Source organism: Lactuca serriola, chromosome 5 (genome assembly GCF_051521515.1).
Source record: "Lactuca serriola cultivar US96UC23 chromosome 5, Lser_US96UC23_V15, whole genome shotgun sequence".
NCBI classification, from domain to species: Eukaryota; Viridiplantae; Streptophyta; class Magnoliopsida; order Asterales; family Asteraceae; genus Lactuca; species Lactuca serriola.
This window is the reverse complement of record NC_136412.1, coordinates 147,651,258-147,678,286: the sequence shown is the minus strand read 5'-3', so window position 1 is coordinate 147,678,286 and position 27,029 is coordinate 147,651,258. Positions and strand designations below refer to the sequence as shown.

At 35.1% G+C, this 27,029-nt stretch overlaps 1 protein-coding gene across 1 annotated transcript; it reads right to left on the bottom strand.

Moving 5' to 3' along the window:
* Positions 1 to 18,870: 18,870 nt before the first annotated feature.
* LOC145053079 (uncharacterized) lies at positions 18,871 to 23,517 on the bottom strand. Its single transcript, XM_079001053.1, has 15 exons — positions 23,081 to 23,517; positions 22,766 to 22,914; positions 22,589 to 22,660; positions 22,384 to 22,497; positions 21,996 to 22,064; positions 21,847 to 21,903; positions 21,571 to 21,624; positions 21,420 to 21,482; positions 21,153 to 21,215; positions 20,766 to 20,930; positions 20,459 to 20,614; positions 20,261 to 20,341; positions 19,654 to 19,715; positions 19,420 to 19,552; positions 18,871 to 19,097 (listed from the first exon to the last, which is right to left on the bottom strand). Exons 1-14 carry the CDS (start codon positions 23,244 to 23,246, stop codon positions 19,471 to 19,473), a joined length of 1,353 nt encoding a protein of 450 aa, XP_078857179.1. The 5' UTR covers positions 23,247 to 23,517; the 3' UTR covers positions 18,871 to 19,097; positions 19,420 to 19,470.
* Positions 23,518 to 27,029: the final 3,512 nt, after the last annotated feature.

Here is a 27,029-nt window from a genome sequence, read left to right as displayed (position 1 = left end):
CTCTTGGACTGTAACCACCCATAAGTGGGGTTTTGAAGCCCCAAAACCCTTCTAAATTACCCCTAGGGCTTAGATATGACTTGTGGACTTACACCTTCGAGCTTAGAACACCAAAACCTTATGATATGGAGAGTAAACATGATTTTACGGCCCAAGAACACTCTTGGACCGTAAACCCCTCTTCAAGGGCCTTGAACACCTTTTAAGGTGTTAGAATTGCCCTCAAACATCTCATAAAGCTTAGGAAATGTCTAGAATCAACCACAATTAATATAGGGGCTTTAAACATTAAAGAAACATTGGACATAGGAGTTTACGGCCGTAAACCCCCATAGGATTAGTCTATGGGCCGTAAACTCCCAAAAGGAGGCCAAATGATGCCCTAACTTCTTCATTTGACTTGGAAAAATGCATAGAACTTTATTCTTTACCATCTAAGACCTCAAAACACAAAAGGAAGGGGCTAGTAGGAGTTTACGGCCGTAAACTCCATGTTTACTGCCGTAAACTCCCAAAAATGGTCCATGTGAGGCCTTAAACCCTTCATAAGCCCTAGATTTTAGCCTAGCATAATTCCAGAAGTGATATAAGACCTTTTAGCATCCAAGAGCACACCACCCATGAGTTTACGGTCGTAAACTCATGGGGATATGGTCTTAGGGCCGTAAACTCTATAAAGAGTTTACTCTTGAAGAGTAAACTCCCTAACTAGGCCATACACTTCCTTAGATGTTGTGACAACCCAAAGTCTATTCTGTTACATTACCCCGTTACCGTTAACGGAATATTCCATTTTATAAAAGTTCCGTTAATTAGAGGTCGCCAAATAAATAAATGTCTTATTTATTTATATTTCTATGTCGTTATTCGTCATAATAAAATAAAGTAAAAAGTATGTAATTTACATTTCCATAATAATTTGGAAAAAGTTAAATTTTATTGCGACCACTAAATCGGGTGCGACCAAAAGCCCCGTTTAACGGCAGTATTGGGTAGATTTCCGCTGAGCTCCAACTCCAACCCATATATAAGGGGGAATGGACTTCATTCCACCCCTTTCCACTCTCTCTCTATACTCTCTCTCATAAAAGTCTGATTTCGTCCAAAATCCGTAACCAAACGCCTCCAAATCGTAAGTTCTTGTACCCTAACTTGTTCAAAACATTATTAGCTATGGTTTAACCCCAAAAATCAAACATAGAAGCTGATAAAGAGGAGTTTACAGCCTAAGAGCATCCGTAGGCCATAAACCCCTTAAATGAGGCCAAAATGACCCAAATTTGTCCCTTTGAGCTTAGGAACCAATTGAGGATTTAGCCTAGGAGTGTTTGAAACATAAAACAACAATTTTTGGGACTTAAAAGAGGGTTTACGGCCCAAGCACATCCTTAGGCCGTAAACACCCTCTAAACTTGTTAAATCAAGTCTAAAACACTCCCAAACCACCCTTAGGCTTAAGACATAAATTAGGGACTTGCTATTTCGGGTTTGGAGCAATTATACACAATGAAATAAGGGGTAAAAAGGATTTTACGGCCCAAGCACATGCTCAGGCCGTAAACACCCCTAAACCATGCAAAATGGTGGTTTAAAACCCACCAAATGGCCTTATACTTCATTATAAATCACTAGGATTGAGACAAGGTCCTTAAACTTCCATAAAACCAAGGGATTAGGAGTTCACGGCCGTGAACTCCCATAGAGGTGGTTCATGGGCCGTAAACTCCCATTTAGTCCCTTTAAATGCCTTAAACCCATTCATACCTTTTAGATTTGGACCTAGCAAAATTCCGCAATTGAGACAAGGCCTTTAAACATCCTAGAACACCCCCACCATGAGTTTACGGCCGTAAACTCATGGGGAGTTGTCCCAGGGCCGTAAAAACTATGTATAGAGTTTACTCTTGGAGAGTAAACTCCATTCCTAAGCCATTCACACCCTTAAATGTTACCCGGGACACCCCAAATGCTTAATTAAAAGTGTTTTCGCACATAGGAAGCGTATACTTGTTTAATTAGTATTAAATGTACTAATTGTATGTGAACATATGTTATCATATGTTAAATAGGTCACTAAGTGTGTCCAAGTCTTTACTTGACACCGAACACCCAATCGGCACCTTCGTCGGATCCACTTACATCAGGTGAGTTCATACCCCTGAATGAACCTTTTAAATGTTTTTACATGATTTATAAGGGTGAATACAAGTTAAACATGCCAGTTATCATATCAATCACATGTGATTGATAACCCGCATGCACAAGGATTTATTACACTGTAAACTGTTTTACCGAGTATGACACTATAAATGGTTTTCTAAAACGTTTTCACTTGTTCAAATCTTTTACTTATAATGCTTTATCAATGTTTCATTTAAAACTGATTTATTAAAGGCTTTCAAAGATTCATCAAGGTTTTCTTCTATGTTTTATTACTCCTGTTTGTTAGATGCTACTGCTTCGTTATATTCTATTTCGGTAAACGCTTATACTCGTTAGACGCTCCTACTTCACTCGTTAGACTCTCCTTCTACACTCGTTAGACTCTCCTACTTCACTCGTTAGACGCTCCTTCTACACTCGTTAGACGCTCCTACTTCACTCGTTACACGCTCCTTCTACTAAAAGAACCGCTCCAACTTGTTAAACACTCACACATAGTTAGATGTATGCCTATGCTTGTATAGATGTATATAAATAATGATTGAAGGACTTAGGAAGGTTTGTACGCCCTATTTCCTTTTCTTCGTTGAGATGTGGTCTGGTGGGATCGGATGGTCGTCCGAAGGACGTTTGATTTATTAGTTATATATCAGGTATACAAGCATAGACATATAGGTTCACACTAGTCAGTTCAGTTATGAGTCTCTACCACTAGTTCAGCACTTATATTGGAAACCCACTACCCACTATTTGGGATGCATCTTTGGGACATGGCCTTCTCCGTCATCTAGTTGCTAACCAGACTCTCCTATAGGAAAAGCGGACATTGTGCGTATAGATCTATACGGGATTAACACCCCCGCACCCTGACTGCTTGCTACAGTCCACGGCCTACCAAGCCAAGGGGTGACAAATGTCATATACACGCTTGCAGGGCGTCAGGTACTCTAGTGTCGGTTAGTATGGTTACGAGTATCCCAGGTTACCTTATAATTCATGGCCTTAAGGTAACGGTATTTTACACTGTATGCTGGAAACCCACTCTTAGAGTCACATTGTTTTTAGACCTTGCTAGCTGTATCTTTCATTTGATACTGTCTAGGGTATGTAATCTTTGTTTTAGACCTTACTAGCTGTATCATTCATTTGATACTGTGTGGGGTCTGTATTCTTTGTTTTAGACCTTACTGGCTGTATCTTTCATCTGATACTGTCTGGGGTCTGTATTCTCTATTTTTAGACCTTGCTAGCTGTACCTTTCATTTGGTACCATCTGGGGTCTGTGTCTTCCCCTGTTACACTGAGCCAGGCGTGTCGTTTGTTCGATACTCTCCTGGAGTCTATGATTCCTTTTGCCTTAGTCAGCAGTCTTCACTGCTGAGGCATATATTATTTCCTTGATTTCTTTTGCTTTCTTTAATAATCAAATTTTGTATTTTGATAATCATACCGATTAAGGGAAAACTACTTTTTACCACATAACTCCGTCCAATCTTGGTAGAAGACTACTTTTATTAAAGAAAATATAGGATTTTCTGGAAAAGACACTAATTTAATGGATATTCTAAGACTACCACTTTTATTAAAGTTATTTGAATGAAATGACACTAAATACTTATGAACTCACAAGCATTTGTAAAAATGATGATACTCGCTTTTCAAATAACTTGTATTCTCAGGTCAGCATTAGACAGGTACATTCCCGGAGCTGTTGATGAAGATAGCTTAGTACCAAGCTGCACTTATTCTATTACTTGTATTACTTTGATGATATTTTATGTAAACCATGTAAAACTATTAATATTAATTCAATGGTTGTTGTACTTTGATTACTACAATGCATGTGTTGTGATACTTGATATGACGTCATCCACCTCGGAACGTTTCCGCCGTTACGGTTTTGGGGTGTGACAGATTGGTATTAGAGCATTGTTTATAGTGAGCTAAGTATATCAATTCATAAAAGATATACAGCCTATAAATACATAGGGATAAAACACTCTGACCAAGAATTATACTTTAAAATATAACCATATTTTACCAAAGTATAAGAACATCCAAAATCTAAACACTCGAACACAAGTATCACAAGAACAACAAGAATAAAAGTCTTCGGATGTTGAGCATTACCGTCAAACTTGGGCAGTTATGTAATCGTAAGCTGGAATAAATGTAACCTGATCAACTACATTTATTCGAGATGCGATGAACATGTGCTTGGGAGTGATAGTGGTGTTGCAACAGGTCTGAAACTTACCAACTAGGAGTGCTAGAGCCAAACATAAAGTTAAAATACTATAGGAGTATTTTGGAAAACTAAAAGACTCACACTAATCCCAGAATCATATTCAGAATATAAGAACACAAACAAGAAACTAAAATACCATAGGGGTATTTTAGGATACATAGATAACCTTGTGTGAAGAACTAAAAAGATCCTTATTGATATACTTACAACTACAGAGGGTATACTCCCAAGGTTATATATAATAAGGATCCCATAGGCTAAGAATGTGTGGTTTCGCCCTACTTCCTTTTCCTTTTTTGGATGTGGATATAGAGTAGTATCACATATTCGAAGGCCTATCGGATCTAAGCTATTTATGATTTGTATACCCTGTGTAATCGTAGCAGGACTCGATATGGATCATCCAGTGAAATGTTAATAATCTTTTAGGATTCTTTAGACATTTCCATTCTCGCACGAACCCTGTAGAAAACCCTATCCACTTCAGTGCTTGACAAAAGAGTTGATTCCGACCCCGAAGAGGTTCACTGAGAAGATTTCTAGTTCGGAAATAAATGAACCGGGTCGAGACTATTGAATTCACCAAGTGCCTATGTCTTTTAGGGACATCGGTGAAGAACTTCACCTAAACTTCCGAGATTTCCAGTCATCTAACATGAAGTGATGACACCCAGAGACGGATTCGGAAGTAAGGCGGAGTAGAGATTCAATATGTCCATATGAGAAGAGAACCCTAGGTAACTACCCGAAGGAAACCAACGCCGATTTCAGTCAAAGATACGAGGCAGACAAAGGGAGCCAGTACATGGAACCCGAGAATGTGTCATTTCCTCGTGTTCGTCACGCTAATACACCCATAAAATAATACAATTTAGTGAGTTAGTGGCTACACTACTCACGCTATGTGTTAGATAAATCGTCATTTCTCGTTGCCAGTTACATGATTAGAGCGGATCCCCACACCTCTATTGAGAGTATTTAGCCATAAGTCTTCATAAGCTACACTACTCACGCTATGTGTTAGGTAAATCGTCCTTTCCCGTTGCCAGTTACACGATTTGGCTTAGCAATGCACGACCCGAAACTCGAATTTTAGTTCGAGCGGTTTTTGGATTACGCGAACTAAATGAGAGTTGAAGATCTCATTAATAGGAACTCAATGGTAAAAATACAGACGAAAACGGAGTCTGTATGAAGGAGTTACGATTTTTTTTCGGTCATTTAAAAGTCTAATCTTCTCGTACTCTTAAATTTAAGATTGGTCGAGAATTAGCCGACGGAGTCAAAATTAAAGTTGTAGATCTTATTTTTACCTACGCGTGGATATAAAGAACGTTAAAAACGGAGCCCGTATGTGAAAGTTATGGATTTTAGAAGTCGGAAGTGTGCTGTGCGAAAATGGGTGACGTGACACAATCTTGGCCATTGCTTTCTCCCCAAGTCTTGCCATCAGATGGTGACATGTAGTACCAAGTTCAGCCATATTTCACCCTATAAATAGAACCTCTCCCACCCTCAATTTCTTCACACCTTTCCCATTCTTGCTTCTCTTTACTCTCTCTCTCTCTCTCTCTCTCGCTAGAACCTCTCTCTAGCCCCGAAACCCCCCGAAAAGTCTAGGTAACCTCCCTAGCACGAGACGGAAGCCCCGGAGTCCTCGACGGCTCCGATAAGAAGAGCTTTTCGTCTCGGGAAAGCTGTTCCAAACAAAGTCCGGTTTTCTCTAAAACTCGCTGTAAGTGAGCTACGCCTACGCTATTTTTAATATAGCTTTTATTTAATTATAGTAACATTATTAGGAACTTATAATAAGTACTTGGGCTATTATTATGGGTTATATAAGTATTCTTTAACGCTTATATAATAATAATAGCTATACTATTAATTAGTTTCGGCAAATAATAGACTAAACTCTAGTGGTAATAATACTAGGTTTCGTCGAAGGAAATTATTTTTAAGAAGCGAAACGCTATTTGAGTTCGGAATCACCCCATTTTTAAGTGAGTGCATAGTTACTTTCATCTTACACATAGATATGAAGTATTTTATATAAATTATGTGCCATGTGTGCATATTATCTGGATACCTGCTGTGACAACCCGAAATTTATTCCGTCATTTTTAACCCTTCCTTTCCGTTAATAAGCCTCGCTTTATTAAACTGTCCGTTAACCTTTTGGATTGGTTAATTAATTTGGTACTTTTATAATGACTTAGTAAGGGTTGAAACAAATTAAAAACACCCTCATAAATCCCTTGAAAAGTTTTAGTTTCAACCAAGTCAAAATACGACCATTTAATCGGGTGCGACCAAAAGCCCCGTTTAACGTCAGTATCGGGTAGATTTCCACCGAGCCACCAACTCAAACCCCTATATAAGGGTGAGTGGAGTCCATTTGAGACTTTCCACTCTCTCTCTGCACACTCTCTCTACAACATGCTTTCGATCCAAAACGCCCGTTTCGAGCCCCAAACTAGTAAGTAATCTATCCTAACTTATTGTATAGCTTAGGTAGCATGCAAATTCGTGGTTAAGACATCAAATAGGGGCCAAATCATGTGTTTACGGCCCAAGAACACTCTTGGACCGTAACCACCCATAAGTGGGGTTTTGAAGCCCCAAAACCCTTCTAAATTACCCCTAGGGCTTAGATATGACTTGTGGACTTACACCTTCGAGCTTAGAACACCAAAACCTTATGATATGGAGAGTAAACATGAGTTTACGGCCCATGAACACTCTTGGACCGTAAACCCCTCTTCAAGGGCCTTGAACACCTTTTAAGGTGTTAGAATTGCCCTCAAACATCTCATAAAGCTTAGGAAATGTCTAGAATCAACCACAATTGATATAGGGGCTTTAAACATTAAAGAAACATTGGACATAGGAGTTTACGGCCGTAACCCCCCATAGGATTAGTCCATGGGCTATAAACTCCTAAAAGGAGGCCAAATGATGCACTAACTTCTTCATTTGACTTGGAAAAATGCATACAACTTTATTCTCTAACATCTAAGAGCTCAAAACACAAAAGGAAGGGGCTAGTAGGAGTTTACGGCCATAAACTCCATGTTTACTGCCGTAAACTCCCAAAAATGGTCCATGTGAGGCCTTAAACCCTTCATAAGCCCTAGATTTGAGCCTAGCATAATTCCACAAGTGATATAAGACCTTTTAGCATCCAAGAGCACACCACCCATGAGTTTACGGCCATAAACTCATGGGGATATGGTCTTAGGGTTGTAAACTCTGTAAAGAGGTTACTCTTGAAGAGTAAACTCCCTAACTAGGCCATACACTTCCTTAGATGTTGTGACAACCCAAAGTCTATTCCGTTACATTACCCCATTACCGTTAACGGAATATTCCATTTTATAAAAGTTTCGTTAATCAGAGGTCGCCAAATAAATAAATGTCTTATTTATTTATATTTCTATGTCGTTATTTGTCGTAATAAAATAAAGTAAAAAGTATGTAATTTACATTTCCATAATAATTTGGAAAAAGTTAAATTTTATTACGACCACTAAATCGGGTGCGACCAAAAGCCCCGTTTAACGACAGTATTGGGTAGATTTCCGCTGAGCTCCAACTCTAACCCATATATAAGGGGGAATGGACTTCATTCCACCCCTTTCCACTCTCTCTCTATACTCTCTCTCATAAAAGTCCGATTTCGTCCAAAATCCACAACCAAACGGCTCCAAATCGTAACTTCTTGTACCCTAACTTGTTCAAAACATTATTAGCTGTGGTTTAACCCCAAAAATCGAACTTAGAAGCTGATAAAGAGGAGTTTACAGCCTAAGAGCATCCTTAGGCTGTAAACCCCTTAAATGAGGCCAAAATGACCCAAATTTGACCCTTTGAGCTTAGGAACCAATTGAGGATTTAGCCTAAGAGTGTTTGAAACATAAAACAAAAATTTTTGGGACTTAAAAGAGGGTTTACGGCCCAAGCACATGCTTAGGCCATAAACACCCTCTAAACTTGTTAAATCAAGTCTAAAACACTCCCAAACCACCCTTAGGCTTAAGACATAAATTAGGGACTTGCTATTTCGGGTTTGGAGCAATTAAACACAATGAAATAAGGGTTAAAAAGGAGTTTACGGCCCAAGCACATGCTCAGGCCATAAACACCCCCAAACCATGCAAAATGGTGGTTTAAAACCCACCAAATGGCCTTATACTTCATTATAAATCACTAGGATTGAGACAAGGTCCTTATCATTCCATAAAACCAAGGGATTATGAGTTCACGGCCGTGAACTCCCATAGAGGTGGTTCATGGGCCGTAAACTCCCATTTGGTCCCTTTAAATGCCTTAAACCCATTCATACCTTTTAGATTTGGACCTAGCAAAATTCCGCAATTGAGATAAGGCCTTTAAACATCCTAGTGTTGGATTAATGTCTAAGTCCATAACTATAATTGGTAAGACTTGACCCGACCCGGCATGGTCCATTTGGGTTGCATGGCATCATGCACTTGGATAGACTATAATGAGAGAAATAAGACACTTATGGTTATTAATATATTATAAGTTCTAGTATATTAATAATAAGAATAATAAGATTATTTAATTAGTATTGATCAAGAATTAATCTAGGATTAATTAAGTGATCAAAAGAAGACTAATTAAATATATGGGTTGATTGTGTAAATCATCCATACTTGTATAGTGGGCTAATGCTCCATGGATAATCAAGTTGGGCTAAAACCCATAGGATGGTCCATGGATGCTCCATGGTGTATTTGAACCCATGGATCCAAGGAAATGGAAAGTCATGACAATTAGGGTTTACCCTAATTGTAACACTATATAAAGAGCTTATTCTTGACAAAATCGGCCACTAGTGTCATTCTAGAAAGGGCTAGCCAATTTCATGAAGTGTAGATTTCTCTCAAGTTATTCCAAGTGTATTTGGTGTTGTGTGAACCATTTGAGGTGTCACACTTGGGGCACTAGGAACTCAAGCTTCATGAAGACTTTCTACATCAAAGAGCTATGTATTCTATCTTGTTACACTCATTGTTTTGTATGCTAGATTAGGATAATACCTTGGATGCTCTTATTTGCATGTATAATACAGAAAACATAGATCCAAGGTATTTAGGGTTGCATGTACACTTAGGAGTGTTAGAATGCTCAAAACCCAACAGTGGTATCAGAGCCTAGGCTTGTTTTCTTGTTATACTTGCAAAAGAAGCTGAAAAATCGAGTTTTGATGCTGTCTGCCCAGCAGACTCGCCGAGTCCAAGGCAAAAAGCATCCAACTCGCCGAGTTGGTTCGTGCACTCGGGGAGTTGGACCCCCAGACAGCATAAATTCGACTTTTTTGGCTGGAATTGGACTAGGAACATTACCCTAAGATGTTTTTGGAGTTATAAACTTGTTTTTGATGTGGTAATGTTCATGTTAATCCAATTTCAAAGATAATTCTCAATAGATTCATGTTTTGTATTAGTTTAAGGTTTAGACTAATTACATGAAAAGGTTTGATTTGAATTATCTTGTTCTTATGAGTTGCTTAGATTAATAGAAAAGTTGAGTGAAATAGTTGTTTTCAATCCAAATTAATCTAAGAGTTGATTCTAAAATGTGTTTTTGTAACTTGTCCTCAAGTTATATGAAAAGTCACATTTATGTTTCATAAAACTCATAATAGTTGGCAAAGGTTACAAAATGAAGAGTCTAGTTCTAATTAAATGGTGTTATGACTCCATAATTTGTCCTCAAGTTATGGAGGACCAAGAGTCTCTTCATTATATAATAAATTTAAAAAAATGTAACCTTAATTAATTCCATAAGTTATAAAATAAAGAAAAGTTAATTCTTTTATTAGTTTAAAGTCTTCCATAACTTGTCCTCAAGTTATGGAACTTAAAGAGTTTTTGGATTAAAACTACTTTAAACACATAAGTTATGAAATTAATTAGTTTTGAATAGTTTCAAAACTTGCCCTCAAGTTTTGGAATTTTTAAAGTTTTCTCTTATGAATACTTTAATTCCAAGTTAGCCCTTAGAATTTTAAAAGTTAAAATTCAACCCTTATACTCTATAATATTATAAGTTAATAATATATATGTATAAGAGTAAAGTCAGTCTTACCGCTAGTACGCCTCATTCACGAAGTCGGTCTATAAGGTGGGTATAAGGTTGTTGCCTATAAAATGGCAACTTAATGGGTGTCTACTCTCACCCACCGCTTGCTTGACTGGTGGAGGGTCGTTAGCCGAACGGGTTTGACAGGACTAGAATTCTCCCTTCATTAAAAGTATTAATGATAAATACTAAGTAACTAAACTCGTAATAATACCCAATTTAAGTTACTTAGGAAAATGTGAATAAGGTGTTAATCCATGAAATTACACTTTGCACTTTGTTTAAGTCGGTTAGTGGAGCGTGTGTGGTTAACCGGCACACTAACTCATATTTAACAAGGTAGGTAAAGGGTAACTTAATGTTTATCATAGTATCGATGGAGCGTGTGTGGTTAACCGGCACATCGATTGAGGGGTAAACACTTAAGGGTACCAAGTAATTTGCATGGTTAATTCACACCTTGTTTTGTGATCCTCGACATCCCAGTCACAAAACCTGAAGGGCATACTCGAGATTGAAACATGCCATTGAACAGTTCAATGAATCTCAAAGATCTAGGAGTTTCAAAAAAACCAATTAAAACCTAATAATACATTTCGTTTATCTTGGTGGAAATTGGTGAATCGTCATTCACCTACCTTCAAATATTTTATAGTTTGGATTACGACATACCTCTTCTAAGTTATAAAATAGTTTGTTGGGTCCTAGCCTTAATATTTCATATTGGGTGTCATATTAAGGACTTAAGAACAACTATCTTGAATATCTCCCAAAAGATGTCTGGTTTAGACATTTATGATCTTCCTAAATCTCTAGAAACAAGTTTTCCTAAATGAAGATGATGTCCCTTGGAAATCATACTTCATTCACCTCCTCCAATTATTCTCCCCAACCCACAAGTTCTTGAAAAGTTGAAGGTCACTCAAGCCCTATTGGCAAGGCAAGGTCTAGGTGTGGTCACATCTTGGAGATGTAGTCACATATTGACAAGCCGGGAGAGTTGGGTGTCAAAGTCTTGAGAAAGTTGGTGGTTCAATCACTTTCTAAGTCACATAGTGAGTTCCTTTGGGACACCTATGAAACAGACTACGACAAGACCCTTAATGATCTTATCTATTTGTTAAGATCAACTTCCTTAAAACTTGATGGACATTGACAATAGTGACATTGGATATCTAGTAAATCTCTCTCTTCCCAGTGGAAAGGGATCGGCCATAGTCAACTCGGTTGACCAAATGGTAAAGAGAAAAGCTAAGTTTGTGATAGTCCCGTGTACCATTATCAAAGGGTCCATATGTTTATATTGCCAAAGAAAGGGGCATTGGTTGCGAAGCTGCCAAATTTACCTAAGGATGTTAAAGTCAATAAGTTTGACTCTACTTCAAGTAAAGTCCACTATCTAACTCTGTTAAGTTTCTATTCTGAGATTCTTGATACATGATGTGACTGGGTCACATGGTGATGTTTTAAGAATCAAAGAAAAGTGAAGAAACTTAAAGAAAGAATATGTTGAATCTGATCGCGTAGATGGATTTCTATCGCATGGTTTGAAGATCGGATTCTTGAGCTACTTCTTAGGAGTTATGATATATTGCTTAGGAATGGATAGCAACAAAGTTTTCATGTGCTTTTGCACTGTAAGGATAGTTTTTCTGCAAAGTTTAAAATAAAAGAAAATTTTTTGATTTTATTTATTTTAAAAATATCCTTACAATGGCATTTGAGGGAAAAAAAATTGTTGCTTATATTATTCCATTAATAGCAAGAGTGGAAATATGAAATTGATTCTTTCATTTGTGGTATTGTCTAAATTTACCAAATAAGGAAAGATTCTCATCACCCAAGTTTCATTTGGACCGAAACTTGGAATCATGCAAGTTGTATAGCATGATGAATGAGAACTTTCAAGTATTGGAAAATTAAGACTAATTACTTGTTCACATGGATGTGTGAGTCAAGTGAAGGACTAAGGGATCGAGTACACATTCTTGTGCACTGATTAAGTCCACCACAAAAGATTGATAAGACTATTCGTCATGATTTACTAAAGCTCAGTAAATATGATTATACTTACAAGCTTAAGTGTAACTCTGAGACATTGGAAAAGGTTCCAATGTATGGCAAAGCGAATAAGAAGAATCAAATTAGGCAGAAGGATAAAATTTTCTCAAATCTGAAAAGATGGGAGAGTACTTTAGTATCAGTTTTGTGATCATCTTAATGATTAAGAAACCAAAGCACAATTAGTTCTCTAAGGAAATCTTAGTGCATTCTTATGACTAAGAAGAGGAACTTGAATTGTTGAACTGGTTAAATCAAGAAGATGAGCCATACTTCGTTCCAATACAAGTCTTAGAGTCATACTCCAAGATTGTAACTTGAGTGACATGTCTTAAAGAAGGTTTAAAACACTTGTCAAATGTAAAGAGTAAAAGATTTCTACTCTTGTACATTTGAAATTGGTAAGTTGTGATGTTTTGGATAATACAAAGACCAACTTAGGCCAATTGTGTGAAGTGTTTGTCTTGATTAGTATCCACACTATCTCTTGGATGTTTGACAATGGAGTCTTATATGTCAAGAGGACAGTGGGAGTCTTAAAGGTCTTGAAAGTCTCAAGAACTAATCAAGAATAAAACCTGAAGTTCTTCACTAGCACACGAATTGAGGTTTATAACCTATCGTACTGACATATTCTGTGCCCATTCCAGTTAAAGTTGGCTTTGCATATGAGTTCTTAGAGTTCTCAATTGGTTGCATAACAACTTGGAAGCAATGGCATGCCCTTGAGCTGCCAGGTGGAAAGAAATTAAGATTGAGTTCAATCCATATGAGTTTGGATTTTTTCATTATCCTTGTCTTGTGACTATGGTTTTGAAAATTCACATGGATAAGAACACATGCACCATTAAATCTAAGTGTCATAAGGTTTCTCTCTGATTCATGAAAATGATGGTGAGGAAACACTTTCACTAAGTAGATTTTAGCTAGATAGCAATTGTGATATTTTCATTCTCAAAGTCGTTAGTGGAGCGTGTGTGGTTAACCGGCACACTAACCTGGACTTGTGAGAAGTGGCAAAAAGGTCTAACCATTATGATTACGGAATCCCTCTTCATAATTATTTAGATACACAAGTGTGCTATCTAAGGGAAGGTGTATGATTTTGATAAAGTTTTATCTAAACAATCTAGCATCAGAAATCTGAACTTTGGTAAGAAAGTCAATGAAGTATTGATTTCTAGAAGTCCAGCTGATTTCTGAGTACATGTCAAAGCTAGTGGGAGCATAAGTGTTATGCTAATAATCATCATGTTAGTGGGAGCATGATAATTATGATAAGAATTGCAAGTTAGCAATGTTAATTATAGAAAACAAAAGGTTTCAATTGGGAAAAGTTGTTTTGCTATAATTAAGGGAGAGGAAATTATACTTCATCTCAAATCTATAAGCTTAGATCGTGAGGTTTTAATCATTTAGTCAAGGAAATATATATGAATTTCATGTTGGAATGGCTCAACATAAGGAAATTCTGTATATGGGTCCATTATTTGCGTTCTAAAATTCTATTATGATTACGGCATCCCTTTTTCATAATCTGAATTATGAGAACTTGGCAAATTGAAATGGAAATGTTATAGCAAAAGACTGGTTTAGTCTTTATGTGAGACATCATGAATCGATTCCCATGTGCTTTGGATATAGGATCGATTACATGTGCTATATTCATCCTTTCTAAAATTTTCCAAATGCCAGGGGCATTAAGAAGGGAAAAGGTTTAGAACTGGATATGACTAAAAGGATTAAACAATTGTCGAGGACAATCTAAGGTTTACCAAAGATTGGTTGCTCAAGGACAGTTGGAAGTATAGTGATAATTCTGGAAGGACCATATTGACATAATCTGTAAGGAGGCAACTCTTGTTCAGAAGTGATAGTCAAAATGGAATCTGGAAAAGTTTCAAAGTTAGAATTTTCAATCTGTTTGAGATTAGGAAACTTAATGCAAGAAGGATGTTTCTAAGGAGCTGATCTCCTTTGCAATGGTCTGTAATGGTTGTTGTCAAGTCCTTCTGACTTTGTGCATAATCATTACAAGAGGTTCAATGCATATATGTTTAGAATCTGATAGATTTCAGTAAATGGCATGAATTTGAAATTCTTGCATTTGCAGTAAGGATTTGGGAGTGTGAAAAGAGAATCATTGAAGTTATGTTCAATTGATCTAGTTCACAAAGTAAAGATCATAGACAAACATAGTATGCATACTTGGTGTGTGGCATGACTAGTGTTTAGAAAACATAGTGTACATGCTTGGAGCATGGGACAACTATTGTTTTAAATTCAAGAATAAAGTTGATAGCTGAAACAGTATACAATGAATAATGTGTAATCATATGGTGATAAATAAAAGGTGTTTTATTTATGTTCATAGGTTTTGATACTATATTGGATTCAATTATTATTGTGTTTCACTTTGCATGTTTTGACTTCCCGAATAAACTGGGTTATTCTTCTGGAATGACTAAGTTATTCAAACTATCCACAATCGGTCATATGTTGGAAGTAGATATGAATTAATACTGTCATGGGTTGGCTTGTAGAGGTCTAAGGTATTGGACAAAGGGATACAACACTCATGAGTGCTCATATGTTCTGAGTATTGGATTCAACCCGCGCTCATTGGAATCACTTCATGGATGTTATCACGAGTGATCATGAGACGATAATATCTTATATTCTTCAAACCTAGAGATATGAGTTGTTACTATGAGTTGATAGTACATTGATTGCACGAAAACGCATTTGGTAACTCGGTGCTATAAAACGTGCCTTTGTGTATGATTCAACAAATAGTAGAACAAGCCATATGAGTCGAAGTTTATCCATTCCTTTTGCCTTCGTGATAAAAGCGATATCTGTGGGCCCCTCGATGATTTGATGATGACAAATGGAAGTGCTCGGCCGGGCCAGGACTGATTTGATTTGTTTAATTAGTCAGTCATCATAAATCGAAAATCGGGAAACAACAAATGGACAGAGAGAATGATTATAATCCATGTCTCGGTTCATATGATATCTAGAATGGAGGAATATATGATCCCTTATCTAATGGACAAGTCATTGACAAAGGTCAGAGTTCATCGACAAGGTCAGAGTTCGACAGAAGCTTTTGAGAGCTACGATTGCCAGTTGGTTCCTGAAGTCATACGCAATAATAGTTTTAGACTTATCCAAGTGGGAGACTGTTGGATTAATGTCTAAGTCCATAACTATAATTGGTAAGACTTGACCCGACCCGGCATGGTCCATTTGGGTTGCATGGCATCATGCATTTGGATAGACTATAATGAGAGAAATAAGACACTTATGGTTATTAATATATTATAAGTTCTAGTATATTAATAATAAGAATAATAAGATTATTTAATTAGTATTGATCAAGAATTAATCTAGGATTAATTAAGTGATCAAAAGAAGACTAATTACATATATAGGTTTTTTGTGTAAATCATCCATACTTGTATAGTGGGCTAATGCTCCATGGATAATCAAGTTGGGCTAAAACCCATAGGATGGTCCATGGATGCTCCATGGTGTATTTGAACCCATGGATCCAAGGAAATGGAAAGTCATGACAATTAGGGTTTACCCTAATTGTAACACTATATAAAGAGCTTATTCTTGACAAAATCGGCCACTAGTGTCATTCTAGAAAGGGCTAGCCAATTTCATGAAGTGTAGATTTCTCTCAAGTTATTCCAAGTGTATTTGGTGTTGTGTGAACCATTTGAGGTGTCACACTTGGGGCACTAGGCACTCAAGCTTCATGAAGACTTTCTACATCAAAGAGGTATGTATTCTATCTTGTTACACTCATTGTTTTGTATGCTAGATTAGGATAATACCTTGGAAGTTCTTATTTGTATGTATAATAGAGAAAACATAGATCCAAGGTATTTAGGGTTGCATGTACACTTAGGAGTGTTAGAATGCTCAAAACCCAACAATGACGTCATCCACCCCAGAACGTTTCCGCCGTTCCGGTTTTGGGGTGTGACACTTGCTATCTATGCTGGATGAATGATTTTATACATGTTTTAAATGATTTAAACTATATATTTATTTTATATCTACAAATATGTTGGGATAAAACATGGGTAGATGAAATAGTTGATGTGTGATGAAATAAAATGATGAGAGATAGGTGATGATAATTAGGTGAGGATAGATAGGTGATGATGAATCGGTGAAGTAGGATGAAAGATACCATAACCTTGTCCGACAATTTGGAGATGTAGTCATCTACCAGAGTATAGATAGAGATGTAGTCATCTTTATTGATGATATACTCGTCTACTCTCGGAGCGAGGAAGAACACAGGACTCATCTACGACGAGTCGTAGAAACCCTACGATCAGAGAAGTTATATGCAAAGTTCTCTAAGTGCGAATTTTGGATTCGAAGAGTTGAATTCTTAGGACACGTGGTTAGTGAAGAAGGAATCCACGTGGACCCATCCAAGATCAAATCTATCGAGAACTGGTCAGCACCGAAGACGCCTACGAAAATTCGTCAATTCCTAGGCCTCGCTGGCTACTACCGCAGATTTATTCAGAACTTATCTTGGATTGCGAAACCTCTCACTACGTTGACACAGAGTCACCATATTAAGCCTCATAATTAATGCAAATTTTATTTTTCTTTTGTCATGTTTCACATTATTATATCTCATAATTAATGCATACCATTTGTCAACATATTGATTTTCCATTTCAAATTTCAAATTTTAAATTTCTCATTCTCATTACATTAAATTAACAACATTAGAATAAAAATTAAAATAAAATTAATACAAATTATAAAGTGATATAATTTTACATATTTATTTAAATCAAGGATTATAATTTTATATAACTAAAAAAACTTCTTAATTAATAATTTATTTAAAATAAGTTATTAATAATTTTAAATTTTAACTATTAAAGTTTAATTAATTTTATAACTGTGGTTCCCACGGGTTATAAACTAATATATATATATATATATATATATATATATATATATATATATATATATATATATAGAGAGAGAGAGAGAGAGAGAGAGAGAGAGGTAGAAGTATAACTTGTTTGGAAGATGGTCTTGGGCTTTGACATGAATTCTTAGTTGTCAAGTGGCTTTCTCATTTAAGACTATCAAATTCACCCACAACATATTCACTCTGAAAAATATTGTCATCTCAGCGTCACATAATCTTTACTCCGAAATATTGTTTCTAGTAATGTTCCACACCACATACCTAGGAAATACCTTCCACTCCACCCCACCACTTTTACCTATAAAATTTATGTGTGTGTTTGTGTGAGTGAAAGAGGTGAAGAGACATAGTGTTATCCACTCCACACCGAAACCATGCCCCTGTTCACATGCTCACGTGGACATGTCTTTTTAGCGTTTTTTCTAATATGGTATAAAAGAAATAATTTTCCCCTTTTTCGAGGTCTATTTACTATCTCACAAAGCTTTTGACCCCAACAACATTTATTTCAAACAATTAAAACCTTTTAAAATGACTGTTGCACTCTCTAGTTGTTGTTTCGTTTGCGATTCACGACAAGACAAAATTATTCTAGGGTTATTTTTATTGATGAGTAAATAGTGTTGGAGATTAGACTATTGACACAACAAATTAGTAACATTGCTAATGATATATGTGCCTAGTAGAAACACAAAATAAAATCAAATTTCAAAACCACACCAACAATTTAAAAAGGACTAGTTTCTTCATTCATTATAAATATGATGACTTTATTAGAAATTAGAAAAGTTAAAAGGCTTATTATATAATTAATATATGGTTAGATAATATATATATATATATATATATATATATATATATATATATATATATATATATATATATATATATAAACTAATAATTCATTATTCAGTTACTACTTTCGAAAAAAAAAGATGGAACTAAAAAAAGAGATAAAGGCCTTTGACTCTTAAATAATTGAATCTTCTCATGAATTTCACTATTTCTATACTCTGTTGAAAACACACATAATTGTTTGTTTTGCTTTTGTGCTCAAGAAAGCAAGAAGGGAGGTCTTGTTGGTTTGTTCGATTATGTTTTTATAATGCTCCGTTTAATGATCTATCATATTCCAACAAATATTAATATCAATGTCTTTCACATAGACAAAAGATCACGAGCATATCCCATTACACCCTCTTACAACTTTTTGGGTGGGGATAACAACTTCACCTCAATCCAATGCATACCAAATACAGTACAACAAAATGACAAAATGATAATATAACCCCGTCAAATGCAAAGGCAATAATCACCAAAAATCAAAATCAATCACGAATGATAAGAATCCGAAATAAATATAATAATAAGTTACAAGCAAAAAAAAAAAGAAAAAAACTACATAAACACCCGTAATACACACATGTTCGTACGTACGTACTAACCTACTTCTTAAACATCATTTTTTTTCGGTCTCCACGACGTCCTTTTCTTTCTATGTCCGCAAAGATGAAAACACAGATGAACTCAAAAAAGCTGCGTAGAAATGGAATGAATTTTCAAATTAATTTTTATATTATATGTGAACGCCATCTATAGTTTTAACTCTAGTTTATACATAATATAATAGAATTATCATTTCTAAAAATAAAATATTAAACATAACACAAACTCACTAAAACTCAAATTTGATTATGATTGAAAACATATTTTATATGACTAAAAGTGTATCCGATTATACCTTATATTAAAAATAAGATAAATGAAAATTAAAAAAATGGAAGGAACCACATTATATCTAAAAAAAACCCTTCAATGTTTATATAGTTTCTTCTTAAATTAAATAAAATTTGCATACCTAAAATTGATGTAAAATAAGCTACTCAGCTCCGTGTGTCTGTCTGTCTGACTATTTGTCTGAATGTGCTCTTTTGGTCTTGCGACGTGAATGGCTTGGCTTGTTATTTCTAATCGGCTTTTTAGCTTTTCCACTACATTAAATTTTCAAAGTAAAAATAAATAAAATAAATTATTCTATAATTCAAATAAAAATTCAAAATTAGCAGACAAATTAAATATTATAAACACTTACAAAAACATTGCTGATAAAAATCTGAACAAAATGATCACAGGAAGTGCCAATATAGCCGATGCCTGGAAGATAAAACATAATAATAATTCATCATTTCTCTTCTACTCTTCTCTTTTTATTTCTAAGAGTAAATTACATTTTTGGTCCCTGAGTATAGCTGGTTTTTGCAATTTCGGTCCCGAAACGTTTTCTTTTGCAATTTTGGTTTCTTATCTGAGGTTCTTGTAACTTTCTTGGTCCTTGTTACAAGTAAATGACTATTTTTGGTCCTTGAGTATACCCGAATTTTGCAATTTTGGTCCTAAATTATATTCATTTTACTTGGAATAGGGACCAAAAACATGACAAGAACCCCAAATAAGGACCAAAATCGCAATAAAAGAAGTTTTGGGACAAGAATTGAAAAAAATATCTATACTCAGGGACCATAAATATAATTTTACTCTTTATGTAATGGACTCATTGGGAACATGGCTTAATATTATTGCAGACTATATATGAGTGTTTCTTTTTTACTTAACACCAACACAAAATGGAAAAAAAAAATAATAAATAAGAGAGAGAGAGAGAGAGAGAGAGAGAGAGAGAGAGAGAGAGAGAGACATACAGCAAACCATATAAATTCCTTAGTTGCAAGAGATTTTGTAATTTCATGCTTTTTCAGTGATTCTTCAACAGTGCCTTGAACCTTCACATATAAACATAATTTTTTTACAGGGTTAAACATAATAATAAATTCTGGCAGAATTATAATTGTGAATTTCAATCAAATATTCCAAAAAAAAAAAAAAGTTTAAAATAGTACCTGATTATGGTATACAGTTGCAGATTCAAGAAAGTTGGCATAAACCTTCACTGCCTCATTTGTGTAAGGCCTCATTGTTTCCCGTGCTATATCAAGGTGAGGCTTTGTTGCAAGGGCAATTTGGTCAACATATGGCTTGCAAAACTTCTTTGCAACCTGCCCTTATACAAATTTCACATCTTTAGTGACATGACAAGTTATACTATGTTTGATATGCATTAGACCAATGGGACAAAAGTTTAATTTTTTTTTGTTCAATAGGTGCAAAAGACGATAATACCCTTGTCATTGAAAATAAAAGATATACCTGAAAATGAGGGTGAACAGTTTCCTTTATTTTGATGAAATGAGGAGTTACAACCTCCTTTGATTGACTATAAACTTCTTTGGTCTTTTTGGTCAATAATTGCACATGTGGTTCAACAGTAGTTATCACCATCACCCATTGTTCCTTTGCAGCAGGGATCCACTTCTGCATAATTAATTAATTTCTTAATATTAAAAATTTTAAATAATAATTTAAATGTTTTGAATTGAAGTGAATTAGAAGTTGTAAGCATTTGAAAAAGGAGGCTTTAAAAATTTTACTCATTTGACTTGTTGGATTGTTGGAGGTAAATATTAAGTCAAAATCCACCAATTTTAGGTAAAAGGGTAGAATTGTCATTTGACAAAAATGGAGAATTTTTCTTACGGTTTTGATTGTTTCTACATGAGGTTCAGCCCACTTTTCAGCTTGTCCCTTCTTCTCCAAAGCCTGCCATAGTGAAAAAAAATGTTTTTTTTTTCATGAAGATGAAAAAAATAGGTTAAAAAAATGAATAACAATAACATGATTTGAAGTTAATTATACAAAGAATAATGAGACACAAAAAAGGGGATATATATATATATATATATATATATATATATATATATATATATATATATATATATATATATATATATATATATATATTACCTTCAGTGAAAGAGTGTCAAGAGCAGGTTTTCCATGCTTATTCCAATTAGCCTCAGCATACAACTGATAATTAATGATTTTTTACAAAAAAAAAAGTCAAAAATATGTTTTTTTTTTTACATATTTGTGGAAAATTTTAAAAGTGAAGTACCTGACTTGAAGCCAAATGAGCTGCAAGCCAATGTGGTAGCCATGAAGAATGAGCCTGAATATAAAGCAAAGGTTACTGAGGGCAAAAAGGTAAATATGAATAGAATATGTTCCTTAGAAAGGAAATGTTGTTGTAATGATAACAACATAATTACATTCTTTACTAATAATAGAAATATATATAACATTTCTTTATATATAGTCGCAATGTACTTTGATATTATAATCAAATACATATTGTTAAATTTACAAAAATATGGCAATCTTTGGGTTTTACCTTTGTCAATTCACTGATTTTCACTGCTGCTTCATTTTTAGTCTTCATAAGTTCCTCCTATATATATATTATTATAGATGTAAATATAAAAATATAAAATACATCATATTCATATCTTCATATTTATGCCAAAAAACATGTGAGCATACCTCAGCAACTTTAAGGGCACGTTCAGTTTTTATAAGCTTTGTCTTTTGTTCTTCAATAGTTTGTTGAAGCTGAAGCAAAAAAATAAATAAAAGATTATAGAAAAAGACAATAGACTTTAGCTTACTTCATCATTGATATTAGGACTTTTTTGGTCAAAGGATTTTGGAAGGCAAAATAGAGTAAGAAATGATGTAAAGAAACAGCAATGATTTGTCATTTAGTAAAGTAATATATTTATGTTAAGGATGTCATTATACTTCCAATTCTTTGGTATTGAAGACACTCAGATGACTTTGAAGGGTATTTCAGTCATTTATACAAATGGAATTGAATTCCAATTCTGGTCTACTACTAATGCATAAGAAACATGATAACAGAAAATCTTACCTCTTGAAGCTTTGGATTTATATCAAGCATCTTCTGCTCCAATTCTTTTGATCTAGTTTCCAAAGCTTCTCTTAACTTGGTTTTGAGATCCAATTCCAACTGCAGTTTCTCCACCTGTAATAAGAAATAAACACCTATAAACTACCATGGAATGCAGATTATGACATGATTTAATAAAATTTAATCCGTTGTATATATTATATACCTGCTTCTCCAACTCCTGGGATCGTGTATGAGCTTTTTCAATCTGCTCCTTTGCATCTGAAGAACCTTTAACCTAATCAAACACAAGAACAGAAACGATTTTATCATTCTGAAAGCATGTATTCATGGATGAAACAAAATCGAACTGAAATTGGTCGCATATTAGTAGTAGGCCTACCTTAAGAGAAGCCACTTCACTTCGCAAAGAAGTAATGCTATCTGTCTTCTCATTAATCGTATGTTCTTTCTCTGCGATTGCCTTCTCTTTCCCAGCAATGATCTCATCTTTGCTTTTTAATTCTTCAGTCTTCTTGTGAACAAGTGATTCTACAACAGAGCATTTTAAGGTAAATCAAACGAATTAACCAGGTATCGTAATCTGATCCAATCCAAGATTACTCACCAAACAAATTTTACTCGATAGCTTTCCATTAATTCCAACACTAAGAAGTAAATTACGATAATTCAGAAGAGGGAAAGGTAGAAGACAAACCAAGTGATTGGATCTTTGAGGTGAGCTTATCCAATTCGATCCGAAATGCATGAGAATCATCGGATCCGACTGCCACTCCATCAACGACGTCATCGGCTCTAATCTGAGTGAGAATTAGGGCAAAAAGGAATGGAAATAGGAGGGCATGGAGCTTGGAGATCGCCATGGATACGATCTAGACCCAGACCCAGAAGCAAAGGACGTAGAAAATCAATAGATTTGGGGTTTTTTTGGTTGGAGAATCCGTCGACAATAAATGGGTAGTTGGGAATTTCACGTGGAGGCAAGTGAAGGAATGAAAATGAAATCAGCGATGCTTTGTTGACTGAATCTATATAATGGTTTGGTGATGGTGAATGTTGAATGTTGAAAACGTGGCCTGGTGGGGGGTAGTAGTAAACTAGTAATTAAACATTTGGTGTTGGATTGGATCCTTGGGATTTGAATATGGCTTTGTTGATGTTGTGTTTGTATGTAACTGAAGCTCGACGTTTACTTATCCACCATTGATGAACCTTTTTTGGTTGGTTGAAAACAAGAACATCAAATCTTAACAAAAATGGAATAAGGTAAAAATGTCATTTGATTTCTATGGTAATTTTTATTTTTTGAACGGCAATTAAAAATATATAAAATTAAAAGTCAGTGTGGAGCTTGACAAAAATACAAAGAGTTTGTAATCATAAGTATAAAGACAAACAAATATATATGTATACACCATGCTAAACAAAGCACCAAAAGGAACTAACAATAAACGCAATGGAATTTGTATGACATTTGAAAACATTAGGTCGTAAGGGAAATACACCAACAACTAGGGATGTTATTCGGGTTGAAACCGGACCAAGTCGACCCGAACCCGAATAACTCAAAAACCGAATAAGAGTAATTACATGAACCGAAAACCGAACCGATCAACAAATACGGGTTTGGTTCGGTTATTACCCAAATAACCTGAATAACATGTACAAGATAATTAAAGACGTAATAAGATTCTGTCACAACCCGAAATTTTTATTGGATTAGGTCAGACACATCAACTTAAGGTCAAAGTTATAGGCTTCTAAACCGAGTATACGTAAGAGTTGCGTGTTAAGAAGTGAACCACGTAAGAACCAAGAGCCTAGAACAACATTTGAGCCATAAAACCTCAACAAGTGAGGTTTACAGCCAAGGACCATGTTCACGGCCGTGAACCCCTCTTAGGCCGTGAACTCATGGTATATAGATGAGTTTTTGCCACTTTTCCTTCACTTCTTCTTCTCTTGGCCGCAATAACTCCATTCTCTCTCAAGTATCATAGTTCAAGAACACCATCTTTCACTCTAAAACACCCCGTTTCCTTTTCTACTCCATAGAAGCTTACTAGGAACTTCAAACACCCACCAAAACACCAAGATCTTCAAGAGTTCTTCATCTTTTGGGTCGTGTTCATCAAGTGGGCCATGAACCCTTCATGTGTTCATCAATTTTGGTCGTGAACTCCATTGGGTCGTGAACCATTCAAGCCCAGCCGTGAACCATCCTTCCTTTGGGCCGTGAACACCCTATTAGCCTCCTATATTGCTTCTAGCACTCTTTTGGTGAGTTATTCTTGCATCCTAGGTTGTTTCCCAATCACCTTTGTAGTTAGGTTCACTAATTCCATGCCTATATGTATCAGTATATGTCATTTAGGACTCGTTTGTGCCTCGGGACTTAATTCGTGGAACTTATCATCCTTATTCGAATCTTCAGTGAATCACCCACATAAGGTGAGTTCATACCCCTATAATCAATCTTTTAAATGTTTTTAAATGCTTTTAAAGGGGGGATACAAGTTGAACACAATAGTATTGTGTTAATATTTTACCTGTGATAGCCATCACATTAAAGAAATTCTTATGCTTTTATAAGTTAGTAAATCAATTTAAAAACTCTTTTACAAGGTGTTAGGTTGTTGTTTATAAAACTCCGTTTCTAAAAGTACATGCTTAACTCAGTATATGATTGAATCTTTACTACAAGTCAGTAACAATTTAAACAATCATACTAGTAAACTATAATAAGTATAGTTTAGATGATTACTACTTACTATTTCTAGAACAATGAAACTTACATGAATCAGTTCTTAGACGATTCAGTTCATACACGAGTCAGTTAATACATACTATAACAAGAACATAAAGGAACATACAATAACAAGAACAAGATAACAATAATGTGAAACCACTACTTCATGGCATAGCAATATACTTGTTATGTCGCGTTTTGTAACCAGAGTCTCCTTGAGGGAGAGCGGAAATTGTGTGTATAGATCAATATGGGACTGACAATCCAACATCCCAACTATTCGTTACTGTTTGGCCGGTAAGCCAAGGGGTGACAAATGTCACATCAGTTTCGACGCCAGTAGGTAGTTAGTGCTTCAGTAGTTACTTTATACAACATTACTGTACACTTTCATTTTCCCATTACATTTATATAGTGATGTTCTCACATCGAGTAATGTAATCTACTTCCTAGTAACATGAACATTCAGTAGAAGGGGGCCTATAATGTTACACTTTATGATTCCTTGGTTGATACATTAGGTATATATATTAGTAGGTTCCGACAGGCAGTAGGATGTGTGTTTTCCGCTTCATTTCATGTTCCTTGTTTGGTTGTGGACATAGAGTAGATTCACACAGTCTACTATCTATTCAATCTTAGCTATATATATATATATATATATATATATATATATATATATATATATATATATATATATCCTGTATACACCAAGTAATCATAGGGTGTATCAGGTATGGGTCAAGTCATAACATACAAATTCAGTACACCACTTCCTAGTACAAAAACATACTTTTTGGATAAATCATTAAGTAAGTGAAACTAGAAACTTATCTAGAAAAGGTTTGATTTGCATTATTAAACCAATATAACTTAGAGGACCTTTAGTGGTTAATTCTGTAATACCTTAGTTTATACATCAGGGTTATATATAATTAATATCCGACAGGCAGTTGGATGTGTGTTTTCCGCCTTACTTCCTGTTCCTTGTTTGGTTGTGGGCTTAGGACAGATTCACAAATTTAACTGTCTGTTCGATATGAGATTATATATAAATAGTATAAACTAAGTGATTATAGAAGGAACTATTGTGGTTACCATTTTACTAAAGGAAATATATGATTTTCTTAAGGAATGTTTTCTCAAATACAAAAGAACTATTACAGTTAACTTCGTAAGTACCAAATGAATACGTCCGGGTTGTATACAATGAAGATCTAACAAACAATGGGATGTGTGACTTCTGCTTCATTTCCTGTTCCTTGTTTGGTTGTGGGCTTAGGGTAGATTCACAGAATCGATTGTCTATTTACTCTAATTTGTATATAGCTTGTATCCATTTAGTACTCATAGAAGGAATTGTAGAGTCATTTTTACTTATCTTTCATCACATCAGAAAATATAAGATTTTCTGGAGGAACAAGCGAACTTTTCAAAAGAACTTATAGTTTACTTTCATAACTAAAATACTTATGAACTCAGCAGCTTAAATGTTGACCTACTCTTTCAAAATAACTTGTATTCTCAGGAAACTAGTAGACAAGTATGTGCATTGGGATTCCGAAGATGGAGTATATTAGCTTCATGTCTTGGTTTGTTATTTACTTTTGGAGTCAATCTTTTTTGAATCATACAGTGTAAACACTTTAATATTAATGCAATGGTTGTTTGTTACTTTGATTACTATGATGCATGTGTTGTGATACTACATATGACATCCTCCGCCCCCAAATGTTTCTGCCGTTCCGGTTTGGGGGTGTGACCGATTGGTATCAGAGCATTGTTTATAGTGAACTAAGTATATCAACCTATAAAAGATATACAACTATAAATGCAATGGGGCTGAATTGCTCTGACTAAAAGTATATTTTAAAAATATAACAATATTTTATAAAAG